Source organism: Mobula hypostoma, chromosome 2 (assembly GCF_963921235.1).
Source record: "Mobula hypostoma chromosome 2, sMobHyp1.1, whole genome shotgun sequence".
Lineage (NCBI taxonomy): Eukaryota > Metazoa > Chordata > Chondrichthyes > Myliobatiformes > Myliobatidae > Mobula > Mobula hypostoma.
The window spans coordinates 235,534,976-235,557,949 of NC_086098.1; the positions used below are offsets into that span (position 1 = coordinate 235,534,976).

Here is a 22,974-nt window from a genome sequence, read left to right on the forward strand (position 1 = left end):
ACTTCAGTGGTTAGAAGGATGTTGGAGTCGATTGTTAAGGATGTGGTTTCAGGGTACTTGTAGGCACATGTCAGAATAGGCCATAGTCAGCATGGTTTCCTCAAGGGAAAATCTTGCCTAACAAATCTGTTGGAATTTTTTGAAGAAGTAACAAGCAGGATAGACAAAGAAGAATTGGTTGATGTTGTGTACTTGGATTTTCGGAAGGCGTTTGACAAGGTGCCACACATGGGGCTGCTTACAGGAAAGGTTCTCGCATAGATAAAGCAGTGGCTGATTGGTAGGAGGCAGAGGGTGAGAATAAAGGGAGTCTTTTCTGGTTGCCTGCTGGAGACTACTGGTGTTCCACAAGGATTCGTGTTGGGACTGATCTTTTCCTTACGTTACATGTCCATGATTTGGATGATGCAATTGATGGCTTTGTTGCAAAGTTTGAAGATGATAGGTGGAGGGGCAGGTAGTTTTGAGGAAACAGAGAGCAGATGGAATAGTGTTGGGAAGTGTATGGTCATGCACTTTGGAAGAAAAAAATGAAAGGGTTGACTATTTTCTGAAAGAAATGAAAATACAAAAATCTGAGGCGCTAAGTGATTTCAGAGTCCTTGTGTAGTATTCCCTAAAGGTTAATTTGCTGGTTGAGTCTGTTGTTAGGAAGGCAAATGTGATGTGAACATTCACTTCAAGAGGACTGGAATATAAAAGGAAAGATGTAATGTTGAGGCTTTATGAAGCTCTGGTGAGGCCTCACTTGGAGTATCGTGAGCAGTTCTGGGCCTCGGATGTGCTGAAACTGGAGAGGGTTCAAAGGAGGTTCACGAAATTGATTCCAGGATTAGACTGCTTGTTATGTGAAGAGCGTTTGATGGCTCTGGGCCTGAATTCACTGGAATTCAGAAGAATGAGGGGTGACCTAATTGAAACCTATCGAATGGTAAAAGGAGTCAATAGTGTGGATGCGGAGAGGATGTTTCCTATGGTGGGAGAGTCTAAGACCAGAGAACACAGCCTCAGAATAGAGGGGTGTCCATTTAGAATGGAGATGAAAAGGAATTTCTTTAGCCAGAGAGAGGCAAATCTGTGGAATTTGTTGCCACAGGCAGCTGTGGAGGCCAAATCTTTATGTATATTTAAGGCGGAGGTTGATAGATTCTTGAATAGTCAGGACATGAAGGGTTATGGGGAGAGGGCAGGAGATTGGAACTGAGAGGAAGAATTGGTCAGCCACGATGAAATGCTGGAACAGACCTGATGGGCCACATAGCCTAGTTCTGCTCCTAGGTAAGAGCAGGGGCCTGAGACTGGTGGGCCAGTTCTTCTGAGAAACAACAGGGATGATGGGCCGAACGTCTTCCCTGAGTGCTTTTATGACACGACCGGGAGCTGAAGTCACCTTGAGAAGGCATGGAGAGAACATTGTGGAGAGCTGTGGGAAATATCAGTGGATGCAGCGTTCCCCAAACATCACCATCAGCTCTCACTGTGGGACTGCACACAACGCTCCTGTCTGTGTTTATACAATACAATAACAACTTGGCTCTACCACTAACTCCGCTGTATATTCTATCATCATTCTTCGAAGCTGATATTTGTGTGTGGCTTAGTCTCCTGTTTAATAGCCTTGGCCTGTCTATATTGCAAATACTGCTGACTGGCTCAGAGCTCAGTGAGAATGATGTGAATCAGCGTGTTTACTCTCAATGTTCCTTCACAGTAATCTCGTGGGTATTGTTGTAACAAAACCATTGCAGCTCGAGAAACTCTCCCCGAGTTCAAACCTCAGGGGGCAGAACGATGGAGTGTCTCTCGTCAGAGGCAGTTAATGAGGGAGGGTCTCACTGTAGGGGGGACAGTAATGAGGGAGGGTCTCACTGTAGGGGGGACAGTAATGAGGGAGGGTCTCACTTTAAGGAGGGGCGGTACTGAGGGAGGGTCTCACTATAGGAGGGGCAGTAGTGAGGGAGGGTCCCACTGCAGGAGAGGGAGCATGTCACAATGGGTACAGTGGGGGATGTCCAGGAGCGGTGGGCCCCCTGGGGTATTGACTGTTTTATAGACGGTTGTAACCATATTTTAATCTGAGTACTGTCTGGTAAATACTGAATATTGAAAAAAAAGTGATGTAAATAAACTTTTATAGTTTTGTTTAAAAAGAAGGGGTGATACTGAGGGAAGGGCAGTACTGAGGGTGACCTCCCCTGCCTCCTCAGGTGACACAATATCCTGTGGTCAGAGCTTTGGAAACTGTCCATATAACCATATAACGATTACAGCACGGAAACAGGCCATCTTGGCCCTTCTAGTCCATGCCGAACGCCTACTCTCATCTAGTCCCACCGACCTGCACTCAGCCCATAACCCTCCATTCCTTTCCTGTCCATATACCTATCCAATTTTTCTTTAAATGACAATATCGAACCTGCCTCAACCAGTTCTACTGGAAGCTTGTTCCACACAGCCACCACTCTGAGTAAAGAAGTTCCCCCTTGTGTTACTCCTAAACTTTTGGCCCCTAACTCTCAACTCATGTCCTCTTGGAAAAAGACTCTTAACGGAAAAAGCCTACCCACGTCAACTCTATCCATCCCCCTCATAATTTTAAATACTTCTATCAAGTCCCCCCTCAACCTTCTAGCTCCAAAGAATAAAGACCCAACTTGTTCAACCTTTCTCTGTAACTTAGGTGCTGAAACCCAGGTAACATTCTAGTAAATCTTCTCTGTACTCTCTATTTTGTTGACATCTTTCCTATAATTTGGTGACCAGAACTGTACACAATACTCCAAATTTGGCCTTACCAATGCCTTGTACATGTAAGCATCCATTAGTCTCGTGAGACCATGGATTTGCACCTTGGAAGGTTTCCAGGGCGCAGGCCAGGGCAAGGTTGTATGGAAGACCAGCAGTTGCCCATGCTGCAAGTCTCCCCTCTCCAAGGGAAGGGCAATAGGGCCGATACAGCTTTTCACCAGTGTCGTTGCAGAACAATGTGTGGTTAAGTGCCTTGCTCAAGGATACAACATGCTGCCTAAGCTGAGGCTCGAACTAGTGGCCTCCAGATCACTAGTCCGACGCCTTAACCACTTGGCCATGGTACAATTTCAACATTACATCCCAACTCCTATACTCAATGCTCTGATTTATAAAGGCCAGCATCCCAAAAGCTTTCTTCACCACCCTATCCACATGAGATTCCACCTTCAGGGAACTGTCACACTGAGGCACGATGTTGCCAGTCCAGGACGAAATGCTTAACTGTTCACCCTTGTCTGTTTTCGCAGGCTTGTCCCTCTGGGATATCGGACCCTCGGAGAGAGCAGTGTGCTAGCTTCAACGCGCAACCGTTCATGGGGCGTTACTACGAGTGGGAGCCGTTCACTGAAGGTGAGAGTGCCGGCGGTGGGGGAAAAGGGTTGTGGGGACAGGGCTGGTGGAGTCTGTCATAGTGACCGACGAGCTCAGGTTGGCATGGATGGGTCAGAATCCTCTCCCTAAGCTACTTCTAAAGGCGCAATGAGCCTTTGATGTCTGGCCTGGCACAGTGTGTTTACACAGTGGTTCACATCTTAAACAGTTCAAAGTTCATTTACTGTCAAAGTACATATACCACATACAACCTTCAGTTTCATCTCCTTGTATGCAGCCACAAAACAAAGAAACGCAATAGAATTCATGAAAAACCCCAAGCACAAAGACAGATATGCATCCAATGTGTGGGAAAAAAAATGAATACATTGTGCAGACAATAATAAAAAATACATCCACAGGACATGAGCCGCACATGAGCCGCAGAGTTCCCGAAACGGAGACGATGGCCACGGGTCGTTCAGCGCTGAGCGAGTAAAGTGTCGTGGAGTAGTGGGTTCATCCTTCACCCTCGGCCTCAATGCCTCCACCTCCTTCATCAGGATTGGTGGTTAAATCGGTTTGGTTCAGTGTTCGAGTTCCCTCTGATTCCAGTCCGGAGAACCTCCCAGCCTGGAGCATCTGGCACCAGCAAGTTGGGAGAAATATTTTAGATGCAGCGTTCAGGATCCGGGGATGAAGGGGTGGGGGTTTGTGTCCAGGGTCGGGGAGTGAAGGGGTGGCCTGAGTTTATCACTGTGCCACTACTGTGCATAGCTGAATCATCCTCCTCTGAGCGGAAGGGGTTAATAGGGTTTGGAGGTGTGTTAATTGCACAGTTGCTCTCTGACCTTAGTGATTAACAATAGGCCAGTAACAAGTGAATGGAATTAGAGTGGATACACTCCAGGTACACCTCCCAGCCCCACCGTTCCATTGTCAGTCCAGGGCTTCTGTGACACAGGCACCCAGTCCCTGGGCATCGTGCCAGCACCTGGGCTGAGAGAACCAACCACCCCACCACAGGATAATGGGATGGATACTCCCTGGAGAGGGTTATAGGGAAATGAGGGGAGTGAGGCTTAGACAGGTTTAATGGGGTAAGAACTGTATCCCAGAGTCTCCCCCCCCTTCCCCCCCTCTGCCCCCTTTCCCCACCCCTCCATCCCTCCCCCTCCCATCTCTCCCCTCTTTTCCCCCTCCTCCCTCTCCCCAAACCTCCATTCCTCCCCCACTCTAACTCCTCCCCTCCCCTCTCTCCTCCCCTCCCCTCTCTCCTCCCCCTCCCCTCTCTCCTCCCCCTCCCCTCTCTCCTCCCCCTCCCCTCTCTCCTCCCCTCCCCCCTCTCTTCCCCTTTCCCCCCCCTCTCCCCCCCTCCCCTCCCTCTCTCCCCTCCTCCCAGTCTCTCCCTTGTGGGTACATTTATCAGCTGCCTCTCCCTCCCTGACAGCCCCCTCCTGCCCACCCGATGGCCCCCTCACTGCTGGGCGGTGTGAGCCTGTCTCCCCGCTGTGTACCCCAGCCTGTACGCGATCCATGTTTCTGTCCGGCTCCGTGCTGAGGCTCAGGGCTGTGATGAATGGCTCCACTTGTTCGCTGCTCCACTGAAGAGAAATATTTTTACTGAAGTGAGATATTAAGGCCATGTGTTTCCCTGAACCCAACACTTGTAACTACTCTGTGGGGGTGGGGAGGTTTGTCTGCAACAGGCCTGGACGCGAATCAGAGAATTGCTGAGTTCAGAACCTCCTCTGTTTCCATCAGAGGGCCGTTTGGAAAAACGTGGGATTGATTCTGACATAAAACACCTTTCACAAGTGTGCATTAGTTTAATTTTACATGGCACCGGCGCCTACACCCCTCCCCATCTCTGTGACCCCCTCCAGCCCCTAAACCCCTCCCCGTCTTTGTAACCCCCTCTGGTCCCTGCACCCCTCCCCAGCTCTGTGACCCCCTCGGCCCCAATATCCCACCCCATCTCTGTGACCCCTTCCAGCCCCTAAACTCCTCCCTGTCTCTGTAACCCCCTCTGGCCTCTAAACCCCTCCCCATCTCTGTAACCCCTTCCGACCCCTACACCCCTCCCCATCTCTGTGACCCCCTCCGGCCCCTACACCCCTCCCTATCTCTGTGAACCCCTCTGGCCCCTAAACTCCTCCCCATCTCTGTGATTCCCTCTGGTCCCTAAACCCCTCCCCATCTCTGTGACCCCCTCTGGCCTCTATACCCCTCCCTTTCCTTGTGACCCTCCCCGTCCCCTGCACCCCTCACCATACCTGTGATCCCCTTTGGTCCCCGTCTCTGCGACTTTACGGTATTGGACAAACTGCCGGGGGTGGTTCTCGACGCGGAAACAGAAGGGACATTTAAAAGGAGGCTTAACAAAGTGTTCTGAAGATTAGTATTGGTTTATTGCTGTCACATGTACAGGGATACAGTGTGGCTTGTAAACTGTTTATACAGATCAAGTGATTACCCAGTGCATTGAGCTGGAACAAGGTAAAACAATTACAATGCAGAATGAAGACCATAAAACCATAAGACAAAGGAGCGGAAGTAGGCCATTTGGCCCATCGAGTCTGCTCCGCCATTTTATCATGAGCTGATCCATTTTCTCCTATTTAGTCCCACTCCCCCGCCTTCTCACCATAACCTTTGATGCCCTGGCTACTCAGATATCTATCAATCTCTGCCTTAAATACACCCAATGACTTGGCCTCCACTGCTGCCCGTGGCAACAAGTTCCATAGATTCACCACCCTCTGACTAAAAAAATGTCTTCGCATTTCTGTTCTGAAAGGGCACCCTTCAATCCTTAAGTCATGCCCTCTCGTACTAGACTCCCCCATCATGGGAAACAACTTTGCCACATCCACTCTGTCCATGCCTTTTAACATTCGAACTGTTTCTATGAGGTCTCCCCTCATTCTTCTAAACTCCAAGGAATACAGTCCAAGAGCGGACAAACGTTCCTCATATGTTAACCCTCTCATTCCCGGAATCATTCTAGTCAATCTTCTCTGTACCCTCTCCAACGTCAGCACAGTGTAAAAGTTACTGGAAAAAGTGCAGTGCAGACAAACGACAAAGTGAGGTAGATTGTGAGATTTATTGTACAAGACTCTGATAACACTGGGGCACAATCTGTCCCTTGAGTCTGGTGGTCTGTGCTTTCAAGCTTTTGTGTCTTCTGTCCGATGGGAGAGGGGAGAAGAGAGAATGTCGGGGTGGGTGGGGTCTTTGATTCTGCTGGCTGCTTTACTGAGACAGTGAGAACTGTAGACAGAGTCTGTGGAGGGGAGGCTGGTTCCAGTGATGTGTCCACGACTCTCAGCAGTGTCCTGAGGTCACGGGCAGGGCAGTCACTGCGTCAAGCTGTTATGCATCTAAACATCGTTTTGCCCCGTATCTATCCACGGTAACATAGAGGTTAGCGTGACGCTGTTACAGCTTGGTGTGTCGAAGTTCAGAGTTCCGTTCCATCGTCATCTGTAAGGCATTCGTATGTTCTCCCCGTGGAGTGTGTGGGTTTTCTCCTGGCGCCCTGGTTTCCGCCCACAGTCCATAGATGTAGGTTAATTGTCATTGTAAATTGCCCTGTGATTAGACATAGGTTAATTGTCATTGTAAATTGCCCTGTGATTAGACATAGGTTAATTGTCATTGTAAATTGCCCTGTGATTAGACGTAGGTTAATTGGTCATTGTAAATTGCCCTGTGATTAGGCTCGGGTTAGATCAGGGGTTGGTGTGCAGAGTGGCTCGAAGGGCAGAAGGGCCTGTTTCTCTAGATAAATAAACCCCGATAAATTGTCCTCTCTGATTCACCCGTTGGGACTCTTCTTTTTAAAAACAGAATTCTTTATTACAAATATCGGTGCTATACAATATGTACAAAAACAGTGACTAACAGATTTACTTCACTACAAACAGACAATACATGTTAAACCAAAATATTACCATCTTCATCAATGATGGCATTTACACGCCGTGGAGCCCAACAGTCCCGGAACACCCCAATGGTCGCCGTGGACTGCACGTGTTCCTTTTCAATATTCACCCGAGCACAAATGTACCCCCTAAACATAGCCTGGCAGTCCGCCCGGGGAGATCCTCCTCCCACCCTTTTCCAGGAGCCACGGATGGCAGTTTTCGCCAGCCCCAGGAGCAAGTTGACAAGGACATCCTCATCCCTCCATGCCCCCCCCTCCTTACTGGATGACCATATGTGAATAGGGTGGGACTGAAATGCAACCAGAAGGCGAGAAACAGCCCACGCAAATATGCAGAAAGGGGCTACAGTCTCACACACTCCATGTACATGTGGTACACGGACTCCTCCAGCCCGCAGAAGTGACATGCGGCTGGGAGATCTGAGTACAAACTGAAGAACTTATTGCAGGGCACCGCTCTGTGGGACTGTCTGGGGTCTCGGCCCTTCGACAGAATGCCATCTCAGCGGCTCAGCACCGGGCCGTCATGCTGTGGACAGCAGTTGTTCAGTGGCGGGTCCCCGGAGTGACGCTGTGTGTCCCCTTGCCCCCTCCCCTACCCCTGCAGTGCGGAAGGAACAGCGCTGTGAGCTGAACTGTCGTCCGGTCGGTTATCGCTTCTACGTCCGGCACGCGGACCGAGTGTCGGACGGGACTCCGTGTGAGGCCAACTCCAGCCTTGTGTGTGTAGCTGGGCAGTGTCTGGTGAGTCAGTGGAATCCACCCACTTCCCCCACCCAAACCCCTCCCAGGCCGTATGCACCTTCCTGTCTCTGATAGCCCTCCCCGTCTCTCTGACCCTCCTTCAGCCCCTACACCCCTCCCTGTCCCTGCGACACCCCTCTGGCCCCTACACCCCTCCCTAACTCTGTAACCCCCTCTGGCTCCTACACCCCTCCCTAACTCTGTAACCCCCTCTGGCCCCTACATCCCTCCCTGTCTCTGTGACACCCCTCTGGCCCCTACACCCCACCCTGTCTCTGTGACACCCCTCTGGCCCCTACACCCCACCCTGTCTCTGTGACACCCCTCTGGCCCCTACACCCCTCCCTGTCTCTGACCCCTGCAGTCTCTGTGAGCCTCCGTGGCTCCTCGACCCTTCACTATCTCTGTGATTCCCGGCCCCCCCCCCCCCAACCCCCCCCGGCCTCTTGCGATCTGAATCTGTGTCTCCTCTTTTCTGGCTGGTTTTCTGCCGCCAAATTCACCCCTCAACTCCGCCCATAAATTTGTGATTTCCCCCTTACTCTGGCGAGTGCCTCTGACCCGCCCTTCGCTGATTCTCCCCCCCCCCCAGACTGCGGGCTGCGATGGGTTGCTGGGCTCTGAGACGAAGCCGGACAAATGTGGAGTGTGCGGTGGCGACGAATCCACCTGCCGTGTGGTATTTGGCACCTTCGAGGACCCCAAAGTCCCCGTGGGTTACCACAAGATCCTCGAGATCCCCAGGGGAGCGAAGAAGATCAACGTGACTGAAATGGGCCGGAGCCACAACTACCTGGGTGAGTTGGTGAGACGGTGGGTGTGGGTGGTTGGGGCTTTCTGGCCGAGCACAGACGTCTGACCTCTTCCAGCCCACTGGCTCACCCAGCACCACGGGGTTCCAGGGGTCCCGGGGTTTTTCCTGTCCTGGGTGGGGGCTGGCGTTCAGTCGGCTCGGGTGGAACTCAGGACAGTAGCTGGCAGCCACCGTGAGGAGGTGCTGTTGAGCCGGTTCCGCTCAGTGTAACGCTGTCTCTGATCCTGCAGCCCTCAGGAGCCAATCCGGTGAATCGATCATTAATGGGAACTGGGCGATTGATCGGCCTGGGACGTACGAGGCAGCCGGGACCACGTTCACGTACGTGCGGCCCGTGGAGACCAATGGCGAGTCCTTCTATGCCGAGGGACCCACCAGCGAGGGCCTGGACGTATATGTAAGTTGAGAAAGCTCAAAGTTTATTATAAAAGAACATGTACGTCACCATATACAACTCTGAGGTTTGTTTTCTTGTGGGCATTCTCAGTGAATCCAAGAAACATTATAGAATCAACCAAAGACTGCAACCAACAGGGCAGACGAACAACCAAAGTGCAAAAGGCAACAAACTGCAAATACAAAAAGAAAAAACAAGGAGCGATTTTTAAAAAAAAAACCTAAATAATAAATATTAAGAACATGAGATGGAGAGTACACTCCATTCCAGGGTCAAACGCAGAGTGAAGCTCCCTCCACACCGTCCCATCACACACTCCCAGGGTCAGACACAGAGTGAAACTCCCTCCACACCGTCCCATCACACACTCCCAGGGTCAGACACAGAGTGAAACTCCCTCCACACTGTCCCATCACACACTCCCAGGGTCAGACACAGAGTGAAACTCCCTCCACACCGTCCCATCACACACTCCCAGGGTCAGACACAGAGTGAAACTCCCTCCACACCATCCCATCACACACTCCTGGGGTCAGACACAGAGTGAAGCTCCCTCCACACTCTCCCATCACACACTCCTGGGGTCAGACACAGAGAGAAGCTCCCTCCACACCGTCCCATCACACACTCCTGGGTCACACACAGAGTGAAGCTCCCACTACACCGTCCCATCACACACTCCCAGGGTCAGACACAGAGTGAAGCTCCCTCCACACCGTCCCATCACACACTCCCAGGGTCAGACACAGAGTGAAGCTCCCACTACACCGTCCCATCACACACTCCTGGGGTCAGACACAGAGTGAAGTTCCCTCCACACCGTCCCATCACACACTCCTGGGTCACACACAGAGCGATGCTCCATCCCATCACACTGTGAAGGAGAAGGACCTGCCTCTCTGCCCGGGATACCTTGGTACCCCGGCCTAACCAGAGCGAAAGCATGTGGTGTCAGTCGGCTCTGTGAAGCCTCTCACGGCGAGTGGGTGTCACAGGGCTGGTGTGTGTCCAGGGGAAAGGAGGACCGTGTTTAACTGTACATTTTGTTGGCAAAAGCGGATACAAAATCATCAGAGGGTGTGTGAAGATGGCCCTCCTAACAGTGCACATGAATTAATTATCGTTTGTTTAAAAGTCCTCCATGAATTATTTACTTTAGGTAAGCTGTGCTTTGTGTTGGATGGATGTAACTGGGTTCTAACTCATGATTAACTCTTTGTGCTTCCTGAACATGTTGGATAGATGTAACTGGTGTATAATTCATGTTATTAATGGTGTGGCGCTATCTGTAAGGAAAATATCGAGAAGGTTTAGGGAGTTGGGAGTGTTTTCTCACATGTATTTGGCAATACAGGTCAGACAGAGAGTGCAGCTCCCTGCTGCTGTGGCCACTGTCTGTGGTTTCTGGAGTCTTGCCACATTCCAGTTTTAATTCTCCGAATCCCTGCCTCTTTTCCAGATGATCTTTCAGCAGGACAATCCTGGGATTCATTACCAATTTATTCTTCCCGTGGAAAATCCCCTGCCCTCGGTGCAGAATCCCCTACCCTCGGTGCAGAATCCCCTGCCTCCCCATCGTGGCTACGGTGAGTATCCGAAACAGGCCGCACGGGGCCTGCCTGTTTCCTCAGAGCGCACTCGGACTCCTGGGAACACTGAGAGAGGGTCACACAGGGCCGTGGGGGGGGGGGCGGTACCGAGGGAGGGGCGGTATTGGGGAGGGCCGCACTGAGGAAGGCGTAGCACCGGGGGAGGGGTGATATTGGGGAAGGCTGCACTGATGGAGGGGTGATATTGAGGGAGGGGCAATGTTGGAGGAGGGTCATGCTGAGAAAGAGGCAGCACCAAGGGAGGGGTGATATTGGGGGAGGGCCACACTATGGGGGAGGCTGTGTCTTCACCGCCTGGTGCTATGGGAATGCAGGTTGCATCCTTGCTGCTTGGCAATGTGTTCCGAGTGGTCCTCGAGCCCACCCCCTCTCTGTCTCCACTCACCTCCTCCCTACCTCACTGCAGGATCCCGGACACCGGTGGATCGGAGAGAGGTGTCAGCCTTGGGCAGCGGGCCCACCCTGAGCCACCAGCCGAGCGTCCACTCCCCCAGAGTCCGCGGGGCGCAGCGAGATCGCCGTCTCCAGGTCTACCACCCGCCTGCACAGGAAGATCCCACCAGGGTCCAGTCTGGCTACCACTGGAAGTCTCTGAGTTCAACCGAGTGCTCAGTCACCTGTGGGAAAGGTTAGCGGTGGGGGAATGATATCGGTGCTGAAATTTGGAGTGCAGTGGGAGGGGTGTGTTGAAATGTGGGAATGTAGGAGGAGAAAGGTTATGGCGGGGGGGGGGAAGAGTCTTCCTCCCGCTCCCATGGTCCTGAGACCCAAGAAATTGCATTGGCATTCATTTTGACAGGACTAGAATGGGTGAGTGAGGGAGAGGGTGGGGGTGTATCCTGGGTGGTGTCGAGTTTTAGATGTTGATCGAGGTGAGGGAACTGTCCTGTCCTGAGCTGAGCCGAGGGGTGGGCTTTGCTGATGAAAGATTCTCTCCGTTTGAAACATCCAGTAGCGTGTGCTGTTTGCGCCGGTGACCGATGCAGTCCGAGGACGTGCTTGGCGCTGCCCGCAAGCGTCGCCACGCTTCTGGTATGGCCTACGTAGCTTGCCCTAACCAAGAACGTCTTTGGACTGTGGGAGGAAGGCGGAGCACCCGGAGGAAACCCCTTCGGTTGTGGGGAGAACGTAGCAAACCGCTGGACTTGAACGCTGATCGCTGGCGGTATGACAGCGTTACGCTGTTGTGCCGCTGTGAGGTCAGCCCAGCCGTTCCTTTATTTAATTAGAGATACTGTGTGGAACAGGCCTTTCTGGCCCAGTGAGCTGTGCTATCCGGCAATCACTTACCGTATTTAACACTAGTCTCATCACAGTGACATTGTCCAATTAACCTACTAATTGGTCCACCTTTGGTCTGGCGGACAAAACCAGAGCACCCGGAGGAGACCCTTGCGACCACGTACAAACCCCTTGCAGACAGCAGCGGGATTGGACTCCAACGTCACGATGCCCCGCGCTGTAATAGGGCCGTAACTAGCCGTCTGCGCCCTGCTGTGTTGCTTTACCACGTACGAGTCTCCTCCAGCGAGGTTTCCGGCCCCGGTGCCCCGGGCTGGGTACAGCATCAGCGAGGAGCTGGTCGAATCCCCTTTGGAGAGGAGGAGGAGGGGGCGAAGGGTGGGGGCTGCAGCCTGTGGGTTCGGGGGAGGGTGTGGGAAGCCAGGACCCCGTCCTCACCCCCCGCCCCGACCTTGTCTGCCCGCAGGCGTCCGGTTGCCGGTCTACAGTTGTGTGAGCATCAGCACGCAGGAGGTGGTGGACGACACGCTGTGCGACAGGGCGACAAAGCCTGATAGGGTGGAGCAGCTGTGTAACACTCAGCCCTGCCCTGCGTTGTGAGTAGCCCACCCACACCCGCACCCGCACAGCGTCCCGCACCCGTAACACCACCAGTGTGCACACATACACAGAACTTCGCTACGTTACCCCCTCCCTCCCGCCCGCTGTCCCCATCAACGTCAGCTCGTGGGAGCAGCGAACTACAACACACTGCAGTGCCCTTCAGAACTGATCCCAGGAGTGGGATACCGGCTGGGAGATCGCCCAGCGGTTTGGGGGTCAGTGGAGAATAACAGATCCCTGGGATTGTAGGGGGGCATGTACGTCTCTGTCACTTCCTGTAGACCCCGGGCCGTGAGGGGTGACGGAACCTGGTGGTGAGATTGTGTGTAGGAACAGTTATCTCTGACCTCTCACTGACTGGGCTATTTGTGTGTGTGTGTATATGACTGTGTGTTTGTTTATGTGTGTGTCTGCCTTTGCATATGTCTGTGTGTGTGTGTACGTCTGTGTGTTTGTGTGTGTGTGTCTGTGTGTTTGTGTGTGTATGACTGTATTTGTGTGTATTTCTGTGTGTGTGTGTGTGTATGTATGACTGTGTGTTTGTGTCTCTGTGTGTGTGTGTCTGTGTGTGTATGTGTGTTTCTATTTCTGTCTGTCTGTTTGTGTGTGTGCCTGTGTATGACTGTGTGTGTCCCTGTCTCTGTGTGTCTGTTTGTCTGTCTGTCTGCCTCGCCATCCCCAGTTGGAGTGTCGGAGGCTGGTCGGAGTGCAGCCGCACATGTGGAGCGGGGACGCAGCATCGCCAGGTTCTCTGTCGACAGTCGTACGCCAACCGGACGGTGGCCGTTCACCCCCACCGGTGCCGGGACCTGGACAAGCCCAACGCAACCCAGCCGTGCCAGAACCGTGCGTGTACCCACTGGCAGATACAGACCGACTGGGAATCGGTGAGTCCTCTGAGACAGAGCATCTGCCTCCCTCCGGTCCCGACACCCGTCCTTGTATCTGTCACCCCTTCTAGTTCTTACACCCCCACCTCGTCTCTGTAACCGCTTCCGGCACCTACACCCCCTCCAGTTCTTACACACCCACCCCCGTCTCAGTAACCCCCTCTGGCACCTACACCCCCACCTCGTCTCTATAACCCCCTCCAGTTCCTACAACCCCACCTCGTCTCTGTAACCCCCTCCAGCACCTACACCCCCTCCAGTTCTTACACACCCACCCCCGTCTCAGTAACCCCCTCTGGCATCTACACCCCCACCTCGTCTCTATAACCCCCTCCAGTTCCTACACCCCCACCTCGTCTCTGTAACCCCCTCCAGTTCCTACAACCCCACCTCGTCTCTGTAACCCCCTCCGGCACCTACACCCCCACCTCGTCTCTGTAACCCCCTCCGGCACCTACACCCCCACCTCGTCTCTGTAACCCCCTCCAGCACCTACACCCCCACCTCGTCTCTGTAACCCCCTCCAGCACCTACACCCCCACCCCCATCTCTGTAACCCCCTCCGGCACCTACACCCCCTCCAGTTCCTACACCCCCACCCATCTCAGTAACCCCCTCCAGTTCCTACAAACCCCACCCTGTCTCTGTAACCCCCTTCAGTTCCTACAAATCCCACCTTGTCTCTGTAACCCCCTCCAGTTCCTACACCCCCACCCCCTCTCTGTAACCCCCTCCAGTTCCTACACCCCCACCCCCTCTCTGTAACCCCCTCCAGTTCCTACACCCCCACCCCTATCTCTGTAACCCCCTCCAGCACCTACACCCCCACCTCGTCTCTGTAACCTGCTCCTGCTCCTACACCCCCTCCAGTTCCGACACCCCCTCCCCGGCTCTGTAACGCCCTCCAGTTCCTACAACCCCACTCCATCTCTGTAACCCCCTCCAGTTCGAACACCCCCACCCTGTCTCTGTAACCCTCTCCAGTTCCTACACCCCCACCCATCTCAGTAACCCCCTCCAGTTCCTACACCCCCACCCATCTCAGTAACCCCCTCCAGTTCCTACAAACCCCACCCTGTCTCTGTAACCCCCTTCAGTTCCTACAAATCCCACCGTCTCTGTAACCCCCTCCAGTTCCTACACCCCCACCCCCTCTCTGTAACCCCCTCCAGTTCCTACACCCCCACCCCCTCTCTGTAACCCCCTCCAGTTCCTACACCCCCACCCCCTCTCTGTAACCCCCTCCAGTTCCTACACCCCCACCCCCTCTCTGTAACCCCCTCCAGTTCCTACACCCCCACCCCCTCTCTGTAACCCCCTCCAGTTCCTACACCCCCACCCCGTCTCTGTAACCCCCTCCAGTTCTTACACCCCCCCACCCCTGTCTATGCAATTCAGTCCAGCGCCTACCTCTCTAGCCCCTACTCCCTCCCAGTCTCGTAATCCCCCTGTGGTCACTATACTGCCTGCTGACTGACTCCCTCCCCACATCGGCCCCTGCACCCCTCTCCATCTCTGTCGAGCCCCTACACCACTCCTCGACTGTGACTCCACACTCCGGCCCCTACAACCCTCCCTCCCTGACCCTCCAGCCCCTATATTCCTCCTCACCTCCGGCCTCTACTCCCATCCCAATCTCTTTAACCCCTTTAGCCCCTTCATCCTTCCTTTCTCTGCAACCTCCTCCTCTGATTCGGGGACACAGAGTTGGGAACCGTTCATGATACTCCCGGTGTGGGTCTGATCCAGGGATACAGAGACGGGAACTGTGCACGGTGCTCCTGGTGTGGATCTGACCCAGGGAAACGGAGACGGGAACTGTGCACAGTGCTCCCGGTGTGGTCTGTCCTGTCCCTTGGTGCTTACCTGTGGTTAACGCTGCCTCCTTGTTGCCAGTGCTCTGTGCCCTGTGGTGTCGGACAGCGAAGACGGCGTATCCGTTGTGTCAGTAACCAGGGCGACGTGGTGGGTGAGGACGAGTGCAGTGGGAAGCAGAAACCTACAGAGAGCGAGGCCTGCGACATGGGTCCCTGTGTCAGCGCCTGGTTCCACACCAACTGGGGCAGCCAGGTACGTGGCTTAGGGGGGGTGTGTGGTATGTGGGGTGGAGCCGTGGGGGGCGGTGTGGTGTGGGCTGTCTGCTGACCCTGTTTCTCCCCTCCACCCAGCAGCGATGATCTTCCCCATAAACCATTGCCTGGTGAGGGTAGGCTCAGTCTCCACTGCAAAGTTTGGACCCTCAGGACTTTTGCACATCCCTTCAGCCCGTCACATCCCTGCTGACCCACTGCACTAAACCCTCCCCATGTAGCCAATCCATGACATTCCCTGTCCTGGTGAGTCAAGTGTTCATCCAGGTGACCCCTGACTGCTGTGAAGGTCTCCTCCACTTCCCTCAGTATGTGCATCTGGGTTCTCAAGTGTTGTTTTAGATTGTTTAAAGCAGGTATCCTGTATGTCTGCCTCACCATCTGTGCTTATCTCCTGAGGCTTGTATACTGAGGTCCCTCTGTTCCTCAGGACACCCCACGACTCCAGTGTTTGCCAGGAGCTCTTACCCTTCCTCACCCGCCAACTTCAGACACTTCCCAGCGTTCCCTACCTCACCCACCAACTCCTCACACTTCCCAGCATTCCTTACCTCACGCCAACTCCTCACACTTCCCAGCATTCCCAAACTCACACGCCAACTCCTCACTTCCCAGCATTCCGTAACTCACACGCCAACTCCTCACTTCCCAGCATTCCCTAACTCACACGCCAACTCCTCACACTTCCCAGCATTCCCTAACTCACACGCCAACTCCTCACACTTCCCAGCATTCCCTAACTCACACGCCAACTCCTCACACTTCCCAGCATTCCCTACCTCACCCACCAACTCCTCACACTTCCCAGCATTCCCTACCTCACCCGCCAACTTCAGACACTTCCCAGTGTTCCCTACCTCACCCGCCAACTCCTCACACTTCCCGGTGTTCCCCCCCACCCCCCACGGGAGCATGGTGGTTAGCCCAACATTTACGGTTTAGGTGCTGGATTTCAGAGTTCAATTTCACTGCCCCACACCCACGAACATCATTTACAGACTTGCAGGCATTGCTGCCCCAGAGATCCGAAGACACACTACAATAAAAATTGAAAAGGGTAAACAGAACTCGGATCCATGGCACCCACTACATCATCATGTGCCAGTTTCCAACCAGCTAAAATCGAGGAAAAGCTTGGCCACAGTGGAGGAACTACCGCATGGAACATCCCCCCAAACATACAGGATTGACCACAAAATAATCTGCAGGTGCTGGGGTCAAAGCAACACTCATAACACGCTGGAGGAACCCAGCAGGTCGGGCAGCATCCGTGGAAAAGATCGGTCGACGTTTCGGGTCGGAACCCTTCCTGACGCTGCCTGACCTGCTGAGTTCCTCCAACGTGTTGTGAGTGATACAGGATTGACCTCTGGCAACAAACAGAAGCCAGAACCCACCGAACAATACAGTGCAAGACCCCACAGAAATGTTGCCAGACGGGGCACTGCTTGACAGACGGAAGTGGTGCACTCTCACCAGAGCGAGAGCGGGAGTTTGTAGGACGGGAGACAATATAGTGAAGTGGGGTTTAAAGACCAGTGGATCCTGTGAGTGTGGTGAAAGGGTGCAGAACATTGAATGCGTTCTGTGCAACTGCCCACTCTCACCTGATTTAGCTGACACTGACCTGCTCAGTATCAACCAAACGAGACTAGAGTGGCTGGCTGTCTGGTGTGACAAGCTATGATGATGATTTCACGGCTGCCTTTAAGGAGTTTGTACGTTCTCCCTGTGACCACAAAGGTTTCTTCTGGGTGCCCTGGTCTCCTCCTGCAGTCTAAAGATGCACAGGTCTGTACCTTAATCGGTCATTGCAAATTGTCCCAGGATGAAGTTAGGGTTAAATTGGGCGTTGCTAGGCAACGTGTCTTGAAGGGCCGGAAAGGCCTGTTCCACACTGTATCTCAATGAGGAAATAGGAGTAACACCCCTGTTGGTCTTTTTCAGTGCTCGGTGGCGTGTGGGGTCGGTGTGCAGAAACGGACGGTGCTGTGCTTGGCCGACGGTGTGAAGGAGCAGAAGCCAGGGAACTGCGAGGGCCCGCGGCCCGCCGACACCCGGGCGTGCACCCGCGAGAACTGCCACAGCCAGGTCCGCTGGTTCACCAGCCCCTGGGGCCAGGTGGGTGCAGGAAGGGGGAATGTTTCCCCCCCCCAACCCAAGGACAGGGAGAGGTGGAAGGGAGGGGGACGTTTCTACTGTCTTGAAGCAGGGGGATACAGCCCAGGGCATTGCTGGGGGTGGGTAACAGAGTTGAGGAGTGGTTTTGGAGTTGTAGTGGTCACAGAGATGGGGAGGGGTGTAGGGGTCAGAGAGGGTCACAGAGATGGGGAAGGGTGTAGGGGCCAGAGAGGGTTACAGAGATGGAGAGGGGTGTAGGGGTCAGAGAGGGTCACACAGATGGGGAGGGGTGTAGGGGTCAGAGAGGGTCACAGAGATAGGAGGGGTGTTACAGAGATGGGGAGGGGTGTAGGGACCAGGGAGGGTCACAGATGGGGAGGGGTGTGGGTGTCAGAGAGGGTCACAGAGATGGGGAGGGGTGTCACAGAGATAGGGAGGGGTGTAAGGGTCAGAGAAGGTCACAGAGATGGGGAGGGGTGTAGGGGTCAGAGAGGGTCACAGAGATGGGGAAAGGTGCAGGGGCCAGAGGGGGTTACAGAGATGGGGAGGGGCGTAGGGGTCAGAGAACGTCACAGAGATGGGAAGGGGTGTAGGGGTCAGAGAGGGTCACAGAGATGGGGAGGGGTGTCACAGAGATGGGGAGGGGCGTAGGGGTTAGAGAGGGGTCACAGAGATAGGGGGGTGTCACAGAGATGGGGAGGGGTGTAGGGGTCAGAGAGGGTCACAGAGATGGGGAAAGGTGTAGGGGCCAGAGGGGGTTACAGAGATGGGGAGGGGCGTAGGGGTCAGAGAACGTCACAGAGATGGGAAGGGGTGTAGGGGTCAGAGGGTCACAGAGATGGGGAAGGGGTGTAGGGACCAGAGAGGGTCACAGATGGGGAGGGGTGTAGGTGTCAGAGAGGGTCACAGAGATGGGAAGGGGTGTCACAGAGACTGGGAGGGGTGTAGGGGTCAGAGAAGGTCACAGAGATAGGGAGAGGTGTAGGGTCGGAGAGGGTCACAGAGATGGGAAGGGGTGTAGGGGTCAGAGGGTCACAGAGATGGGGAGGGGTGTAGGGGTTAGAGAGGGGTCACAGAGATGGGGAGGGGTGTCACAGAGATGGGGAGGGGCATAGGGGTCAGAGAGGGTCACAGAGATGGGGAGGGGTGTCACAGAGATAGGGAGGGGCGTAGGGGTTAGAGAGGGGTCACAGAGATGGGGAGGGGTGTCACAGAGATGGGGAGGGGCGTAGGGGTTAGAGAGGCGTCACAGATGGGGAGGGGCGTAGGGGTCAGAGAGGGTCACAGAGATGGGGAGCGGTGTCACAGAGATGGGGAGGGGCGTAGAGGTCAGAGGGGGTTACGGAGATGGGGAGGGGTGTAGGGGCCAGAGACGGTTACGGAGACAGAGGGGGATATAAATATCAGAGGGGGTTACACAAATGGGGAGGGGTGTAAAAACCAGGGGGGGGTCACGGAGACGGGGAAAGGGGGTAAAAGAGATGGGTGTGACACTCCTTGTGGTCCTTCCTGCAGTGCGCTGTGGAGTGTGGGAATGGAACACAGAGCCGGGACCTGATCTGTGTCACCAAGTCGGGGAGTGATTTCATGGTGATGCAGCCGTCGGACTGCGCCCACCTGAACAAACCAGCCACGGTGCAGGCGTGCAGTTCCGGACCCTGCGGAGCCCGCTGGTTCACCACCGGCTGGGGTGAGGTGAGTACGAGGGAGGCTCTCTCGTTGGGGATCCGTTGGGGCTCTCTCTCCTAAAGCTGAAAAATTGCTGCAAGAATCACCAAGAACAGGTTTGGAGACTGCCAGGGGACTTTGGGAGTGTGGAGTATCGTCTGGGTAGCGGACTGAAGCAGTTTCCTTTCCTGGAAGGATTCTGTTTGGGGAAATTTTTCAGTCTGCGTCTCTTCAGTCGGGTGTGGCTGGAGGATTGCCTAAGTTTGGAGTCTAACTCTGCCGGGAGCAGGGGTGGGTTTATTCCGTTTGTGACAGCGGAAACCCTCTCCCGTCCGGAGTGCCTAGTCCAGGCGACTGGGCGAGGAGGACTTTGGTCTTCGTAGCAGTCGACGAAGAATGGGCTGGCCCGGGGAGACACCTTTATTTCCACTGGTGCACGCAGTGTTGAGGCTTTTAATAGTGCACTGACTTCCCCTGCCTATCGACTTCCTTTTCCTCTCCCGTCCCATCCCGTCCCGTCCGTCTCGTCTCTGATCTGTTTCGTTTTGACTGTTTGCTGGTGTTCCGCTGGTCTGGACTGTGTAACACCCCAGCGGTGGTGTTGAACTTGACCGCGCCAGGGTGGTTTGCAGATCCATCGTACGCGGAGGCCGCGGGGTCAGGAGTTGCAGCTCGCGAAGAGGAGCCACCCGTTCAAATGACTGACTTTAAAGGATGTTGTACAGTGTGCTGTGTCACCATAAAACCATGGTGGAGACTGTGAGGGAAGCCATTGTGGCGTCAGCGGTTTCGAGAGGGAAGACTATTTTCTATGTGAGGTTGGCGTGGGGTGTGTTTTTGGCCCTGAGTCAGGGGTTAAAGGTGGGGAAGGTTTTTATGTAGATGGAGCCGGTGTTGCCCCCACCCTCATGCAGGTGGTAGTAGTCTCAGACGTCCACCCCTATATCCCCGATGAAGCCCTTTTTCCCTACCTGTGCTCCACCGGCGATCTGCAATCCCAGATAACCCGGGTACAGTACAGGGCACCTCCGCAGGGTTGCGAGCACCGATTCTCATTTCAGCGCTGTCTGCTTATGCGGCTGGAGCGGGGTGGGGAGGCCGAGGGGCGGGTTCGGGCACATGTCGAGAGATATTATTATCCCATCCCGTGGGGCCATTCCTGTGGAGGGCTTGGGCATATTCGAAAGAATTGCCCGAACCGTCAGGCTGCCAACTGTGCCTCGGAGGCACAGGATGACACTGCTGGGCCTCCCCCCTCTCCCGCTGTCAGATAACGGTGAGGGCTAGGTTCAGTTGGAGGACAGGTAGGCAAAGAAAAAGCATCTGAAGGCTTCTCCCTCGGAGAAGGAGTGAACTGAGCCCGGAGGGGCCTGTGGCTCCTGATATCCTGGGGAAGTGGTGCCCGAAACTGAGGGCACCTCTGAAATGGAGGTCAGCACACCTCAGCTTATCTGCGACCTGAAACGATGGACGGAGGGATAGATCCCCTGAGCCCCGAGAGCAGGGTCACAAGGGGAGGAGGATTTACCGCCGGTAAAGGCTGTATGTGTGGAATATGCCCCCTCGGAGCTGCAGGATAGGCCTGTTGTACAGGGGCCCTCTGCTAGAGTGGCATCTCCAGATAAGGTTGCCAACTTTCTCACTCCCAAATAAGGGACAAAAGTAGCAGTCAAATACGGGACACTTGTGTTTACCCCGAGAAGGACTACCATGACCACGAAGCCTTGCGCGGGCACCTGTGTGACGTGCGCATGTGTGCACGTGCCGATTTTTTTTCTACAAATCGATTTTGGCTTAATCTTCCCATTCTGTTAAGTGAAACTACACTGTACATACATTAGTTCTACTTTATATAGGCTGGGTATTATATCATTCCTGCTTTTACTGTATGTTAGTGTTATTTGGTATGATTTGGTAGGTTATTTTTTGGGTCTGGGAATGCTCAAAAATTTTCCCCATGTAAATTAATAGTAATTTCTTCTTCGCTTTACACCATTTCGGCTTACGAACGGTTTCATAGGAACGCTCTACCTTAGTGGGGGAAATATGGGACAAGGGCGGTCCCGTATGGGACAAACCAATTTAGCCCAATTTATGGGATGTCCTGGCTAATACGGGACAGTTGGCAGCCCTATCTCCAGAACATGTGCCCTCCAGGCTGGTGAGTGGTACCACTGCCAAGGGGCCGTGTGGGGAGACAGACTTGCCTTTGTTTGAGACTCTCCTAGTGCACTCAGGGTGCGTATTCCCTGGGGAGGGGTGAAGCCCTGAAGAACAGGGGTCGCCTGTGGGATTAGTTTCCAGATTGTCGCCTCAGTCGAGGGCAAGTGTTCGGCTGTGGGGTATTTAGTCCAGGAGAGGCACCAGAGCAAGCCCTGGACTGCCGTCCCGCGCAGCTAATGAGAGGGAGTGTGTCCCAAAGGGTGAGGAGGGAGGAGACTCTCCTACTGCTGATTCCGGGGAGTGTGACAAGGGTGTGGAGATGGGCAAGGCACAGCGAGCTCGCATCCTGGTCCTGGGAGGGACTCTGGAGCCAGGCGAGGCAGGGCCTCCTTCTGTCGATAGTCCTGGGGATGGGGTAGTGCCCATGATGGGGTCATGGCAAGGACTGAGGTAGACACGTTGGGTGTAGACGGTGACTGCTTGGAGGGGTGACGAGACTGTGGGATGCAGCGAAGGGGCAGAGGAGGACCCCGCCACAGGCACAGGCACACAGGAGGACCCTTTTCAAGCAGAGATGACAGACTTCCTCAACTCCAGCACTGAGTCACACAGCCCAGCTCTGTGGAGGAGATCCGGCAGTTTGTGAGGAACTGCTAGAGGGAAGCTTCCAAGGCCAAGTTGGTCACTGGCCGATGGTCGGGTTTCGTAAGGGGCCGTTCATTCTATTCGCCCTGTCCTCCCAAAGAAGAGAAAGGGAGCTGAAATGGCCCGTAAGGAGAGGCCAATTTAAGAGACTCCTGGAGTCCCTGGAGAAGGGTTGCAGGGTGAAGATGGGAGACGGCTCGAAGGAGAGCTCAGCTCCTTCCTCGGGCTCTGGTGAGGGGTCTCAATAAGATGCGTCAAGAAGTTAAGTGTTGCGTCCATGGCAATAGGAGGGCTCTTCGCAGATTCCATCATCTCTCTGTCCTCTGGGATGGGAGATATACAGTGAGCTTCTAGCAGGAAACCTGCACCATTCCAGGAGATGAATCCTCCTGGCTCCTGGATTGGCGAGGTGGGGTCCTGCAGGGTGGTCATCTTGTTGACCCCTTTTTTTCCAGCCTGACATATTGCAGGCTGAATTGAATTGAATTGACTTTATAACTTACATCCTTCATATACAGGAGGAGTAAAAATCTTTACATTACGCCTCCATCTAAATGTGCAATGTGCAATTTAAGGTAATTTATAATAAATAGTATGTACAACAGGAAAGTCAATATAACATAGAAATACAATTGTAACAGCATTAATCAATCTGATGGCCTGGCAGAGGAAGCTGTCCTGGAGCCTGTTGGT

At 54.1% G+C, this 22,974-nt stretch overlaps 1 protein-coding gene and 1 long non-coding RNA gene across 2 annotated transcripts in view; one reads left to right on the top strand and one right to left on the bottom strand.

Annotated features, from left to right (window-relative positions):
• The window catches only part of adamtsl4 (ADAMTS-like 4), an 83,041-nt gene that overhangs the window by 44,602 nt on the left and 15,465 nt on the right, over window positions 1-22,974 (top strand). The window contains exons 6-16 of the mRNA XM_063041648.1: window positions 3,279-3,381; window positions 7,902-8,038; window positions 8,631-8,835; window positions 9,083-9,249; window positions 10,709-10,835; window positions 11,266-11,487; window positions 12,568-12,697; window positions 13,387-13,591; window positions 15,491-15,664; window positions 17,632-17,805; window positions 19,321-19,500. Of these exons, the coding sequence (XP_062897718.1) occupies window positions 3,279-3,381; window positions 7,902-8,038; window positions 8,631-8,835; window positions 9,083-9,249; window positions 10,709-10,835; window positions 11,266-11,487; window positions 12,568-12,697; window positions 13,387-13,591; window positions 15,491-15,664; window positions 17,632-17,805; window positions 19,321-19,500 (1,824 nt within the window). The remainder of the gene's footprint in view (window positions 1-3,278; window positions 3,382-7,901; window positions 8,039-8,630; window positions 8,836-9,082; window positions 9,250-10,708; window positions 10,836-11,265; window positions 11,488-12,567; window positions 12,698-13,386; window positions 13,592-15,490; window positions 15,665-17,631; window positions 17,806-19,320; window positions 19,501-22,974) is intronic.
• LOC134342939 (uncharacterized) lies at window positions 3,539-5,713 on the bottom strand. Its single transcript, XR_010017138.1, has 3 exons — window positions 5,619-5,713; window positions 4,860-4,946; window positions 3,539-3,984 (listed from the first exon to the last, which is right to left on the bottom strand). It is a non-coding gene; the product is annotated as an uncharacterized LOC134342939 (long non-coding RNA).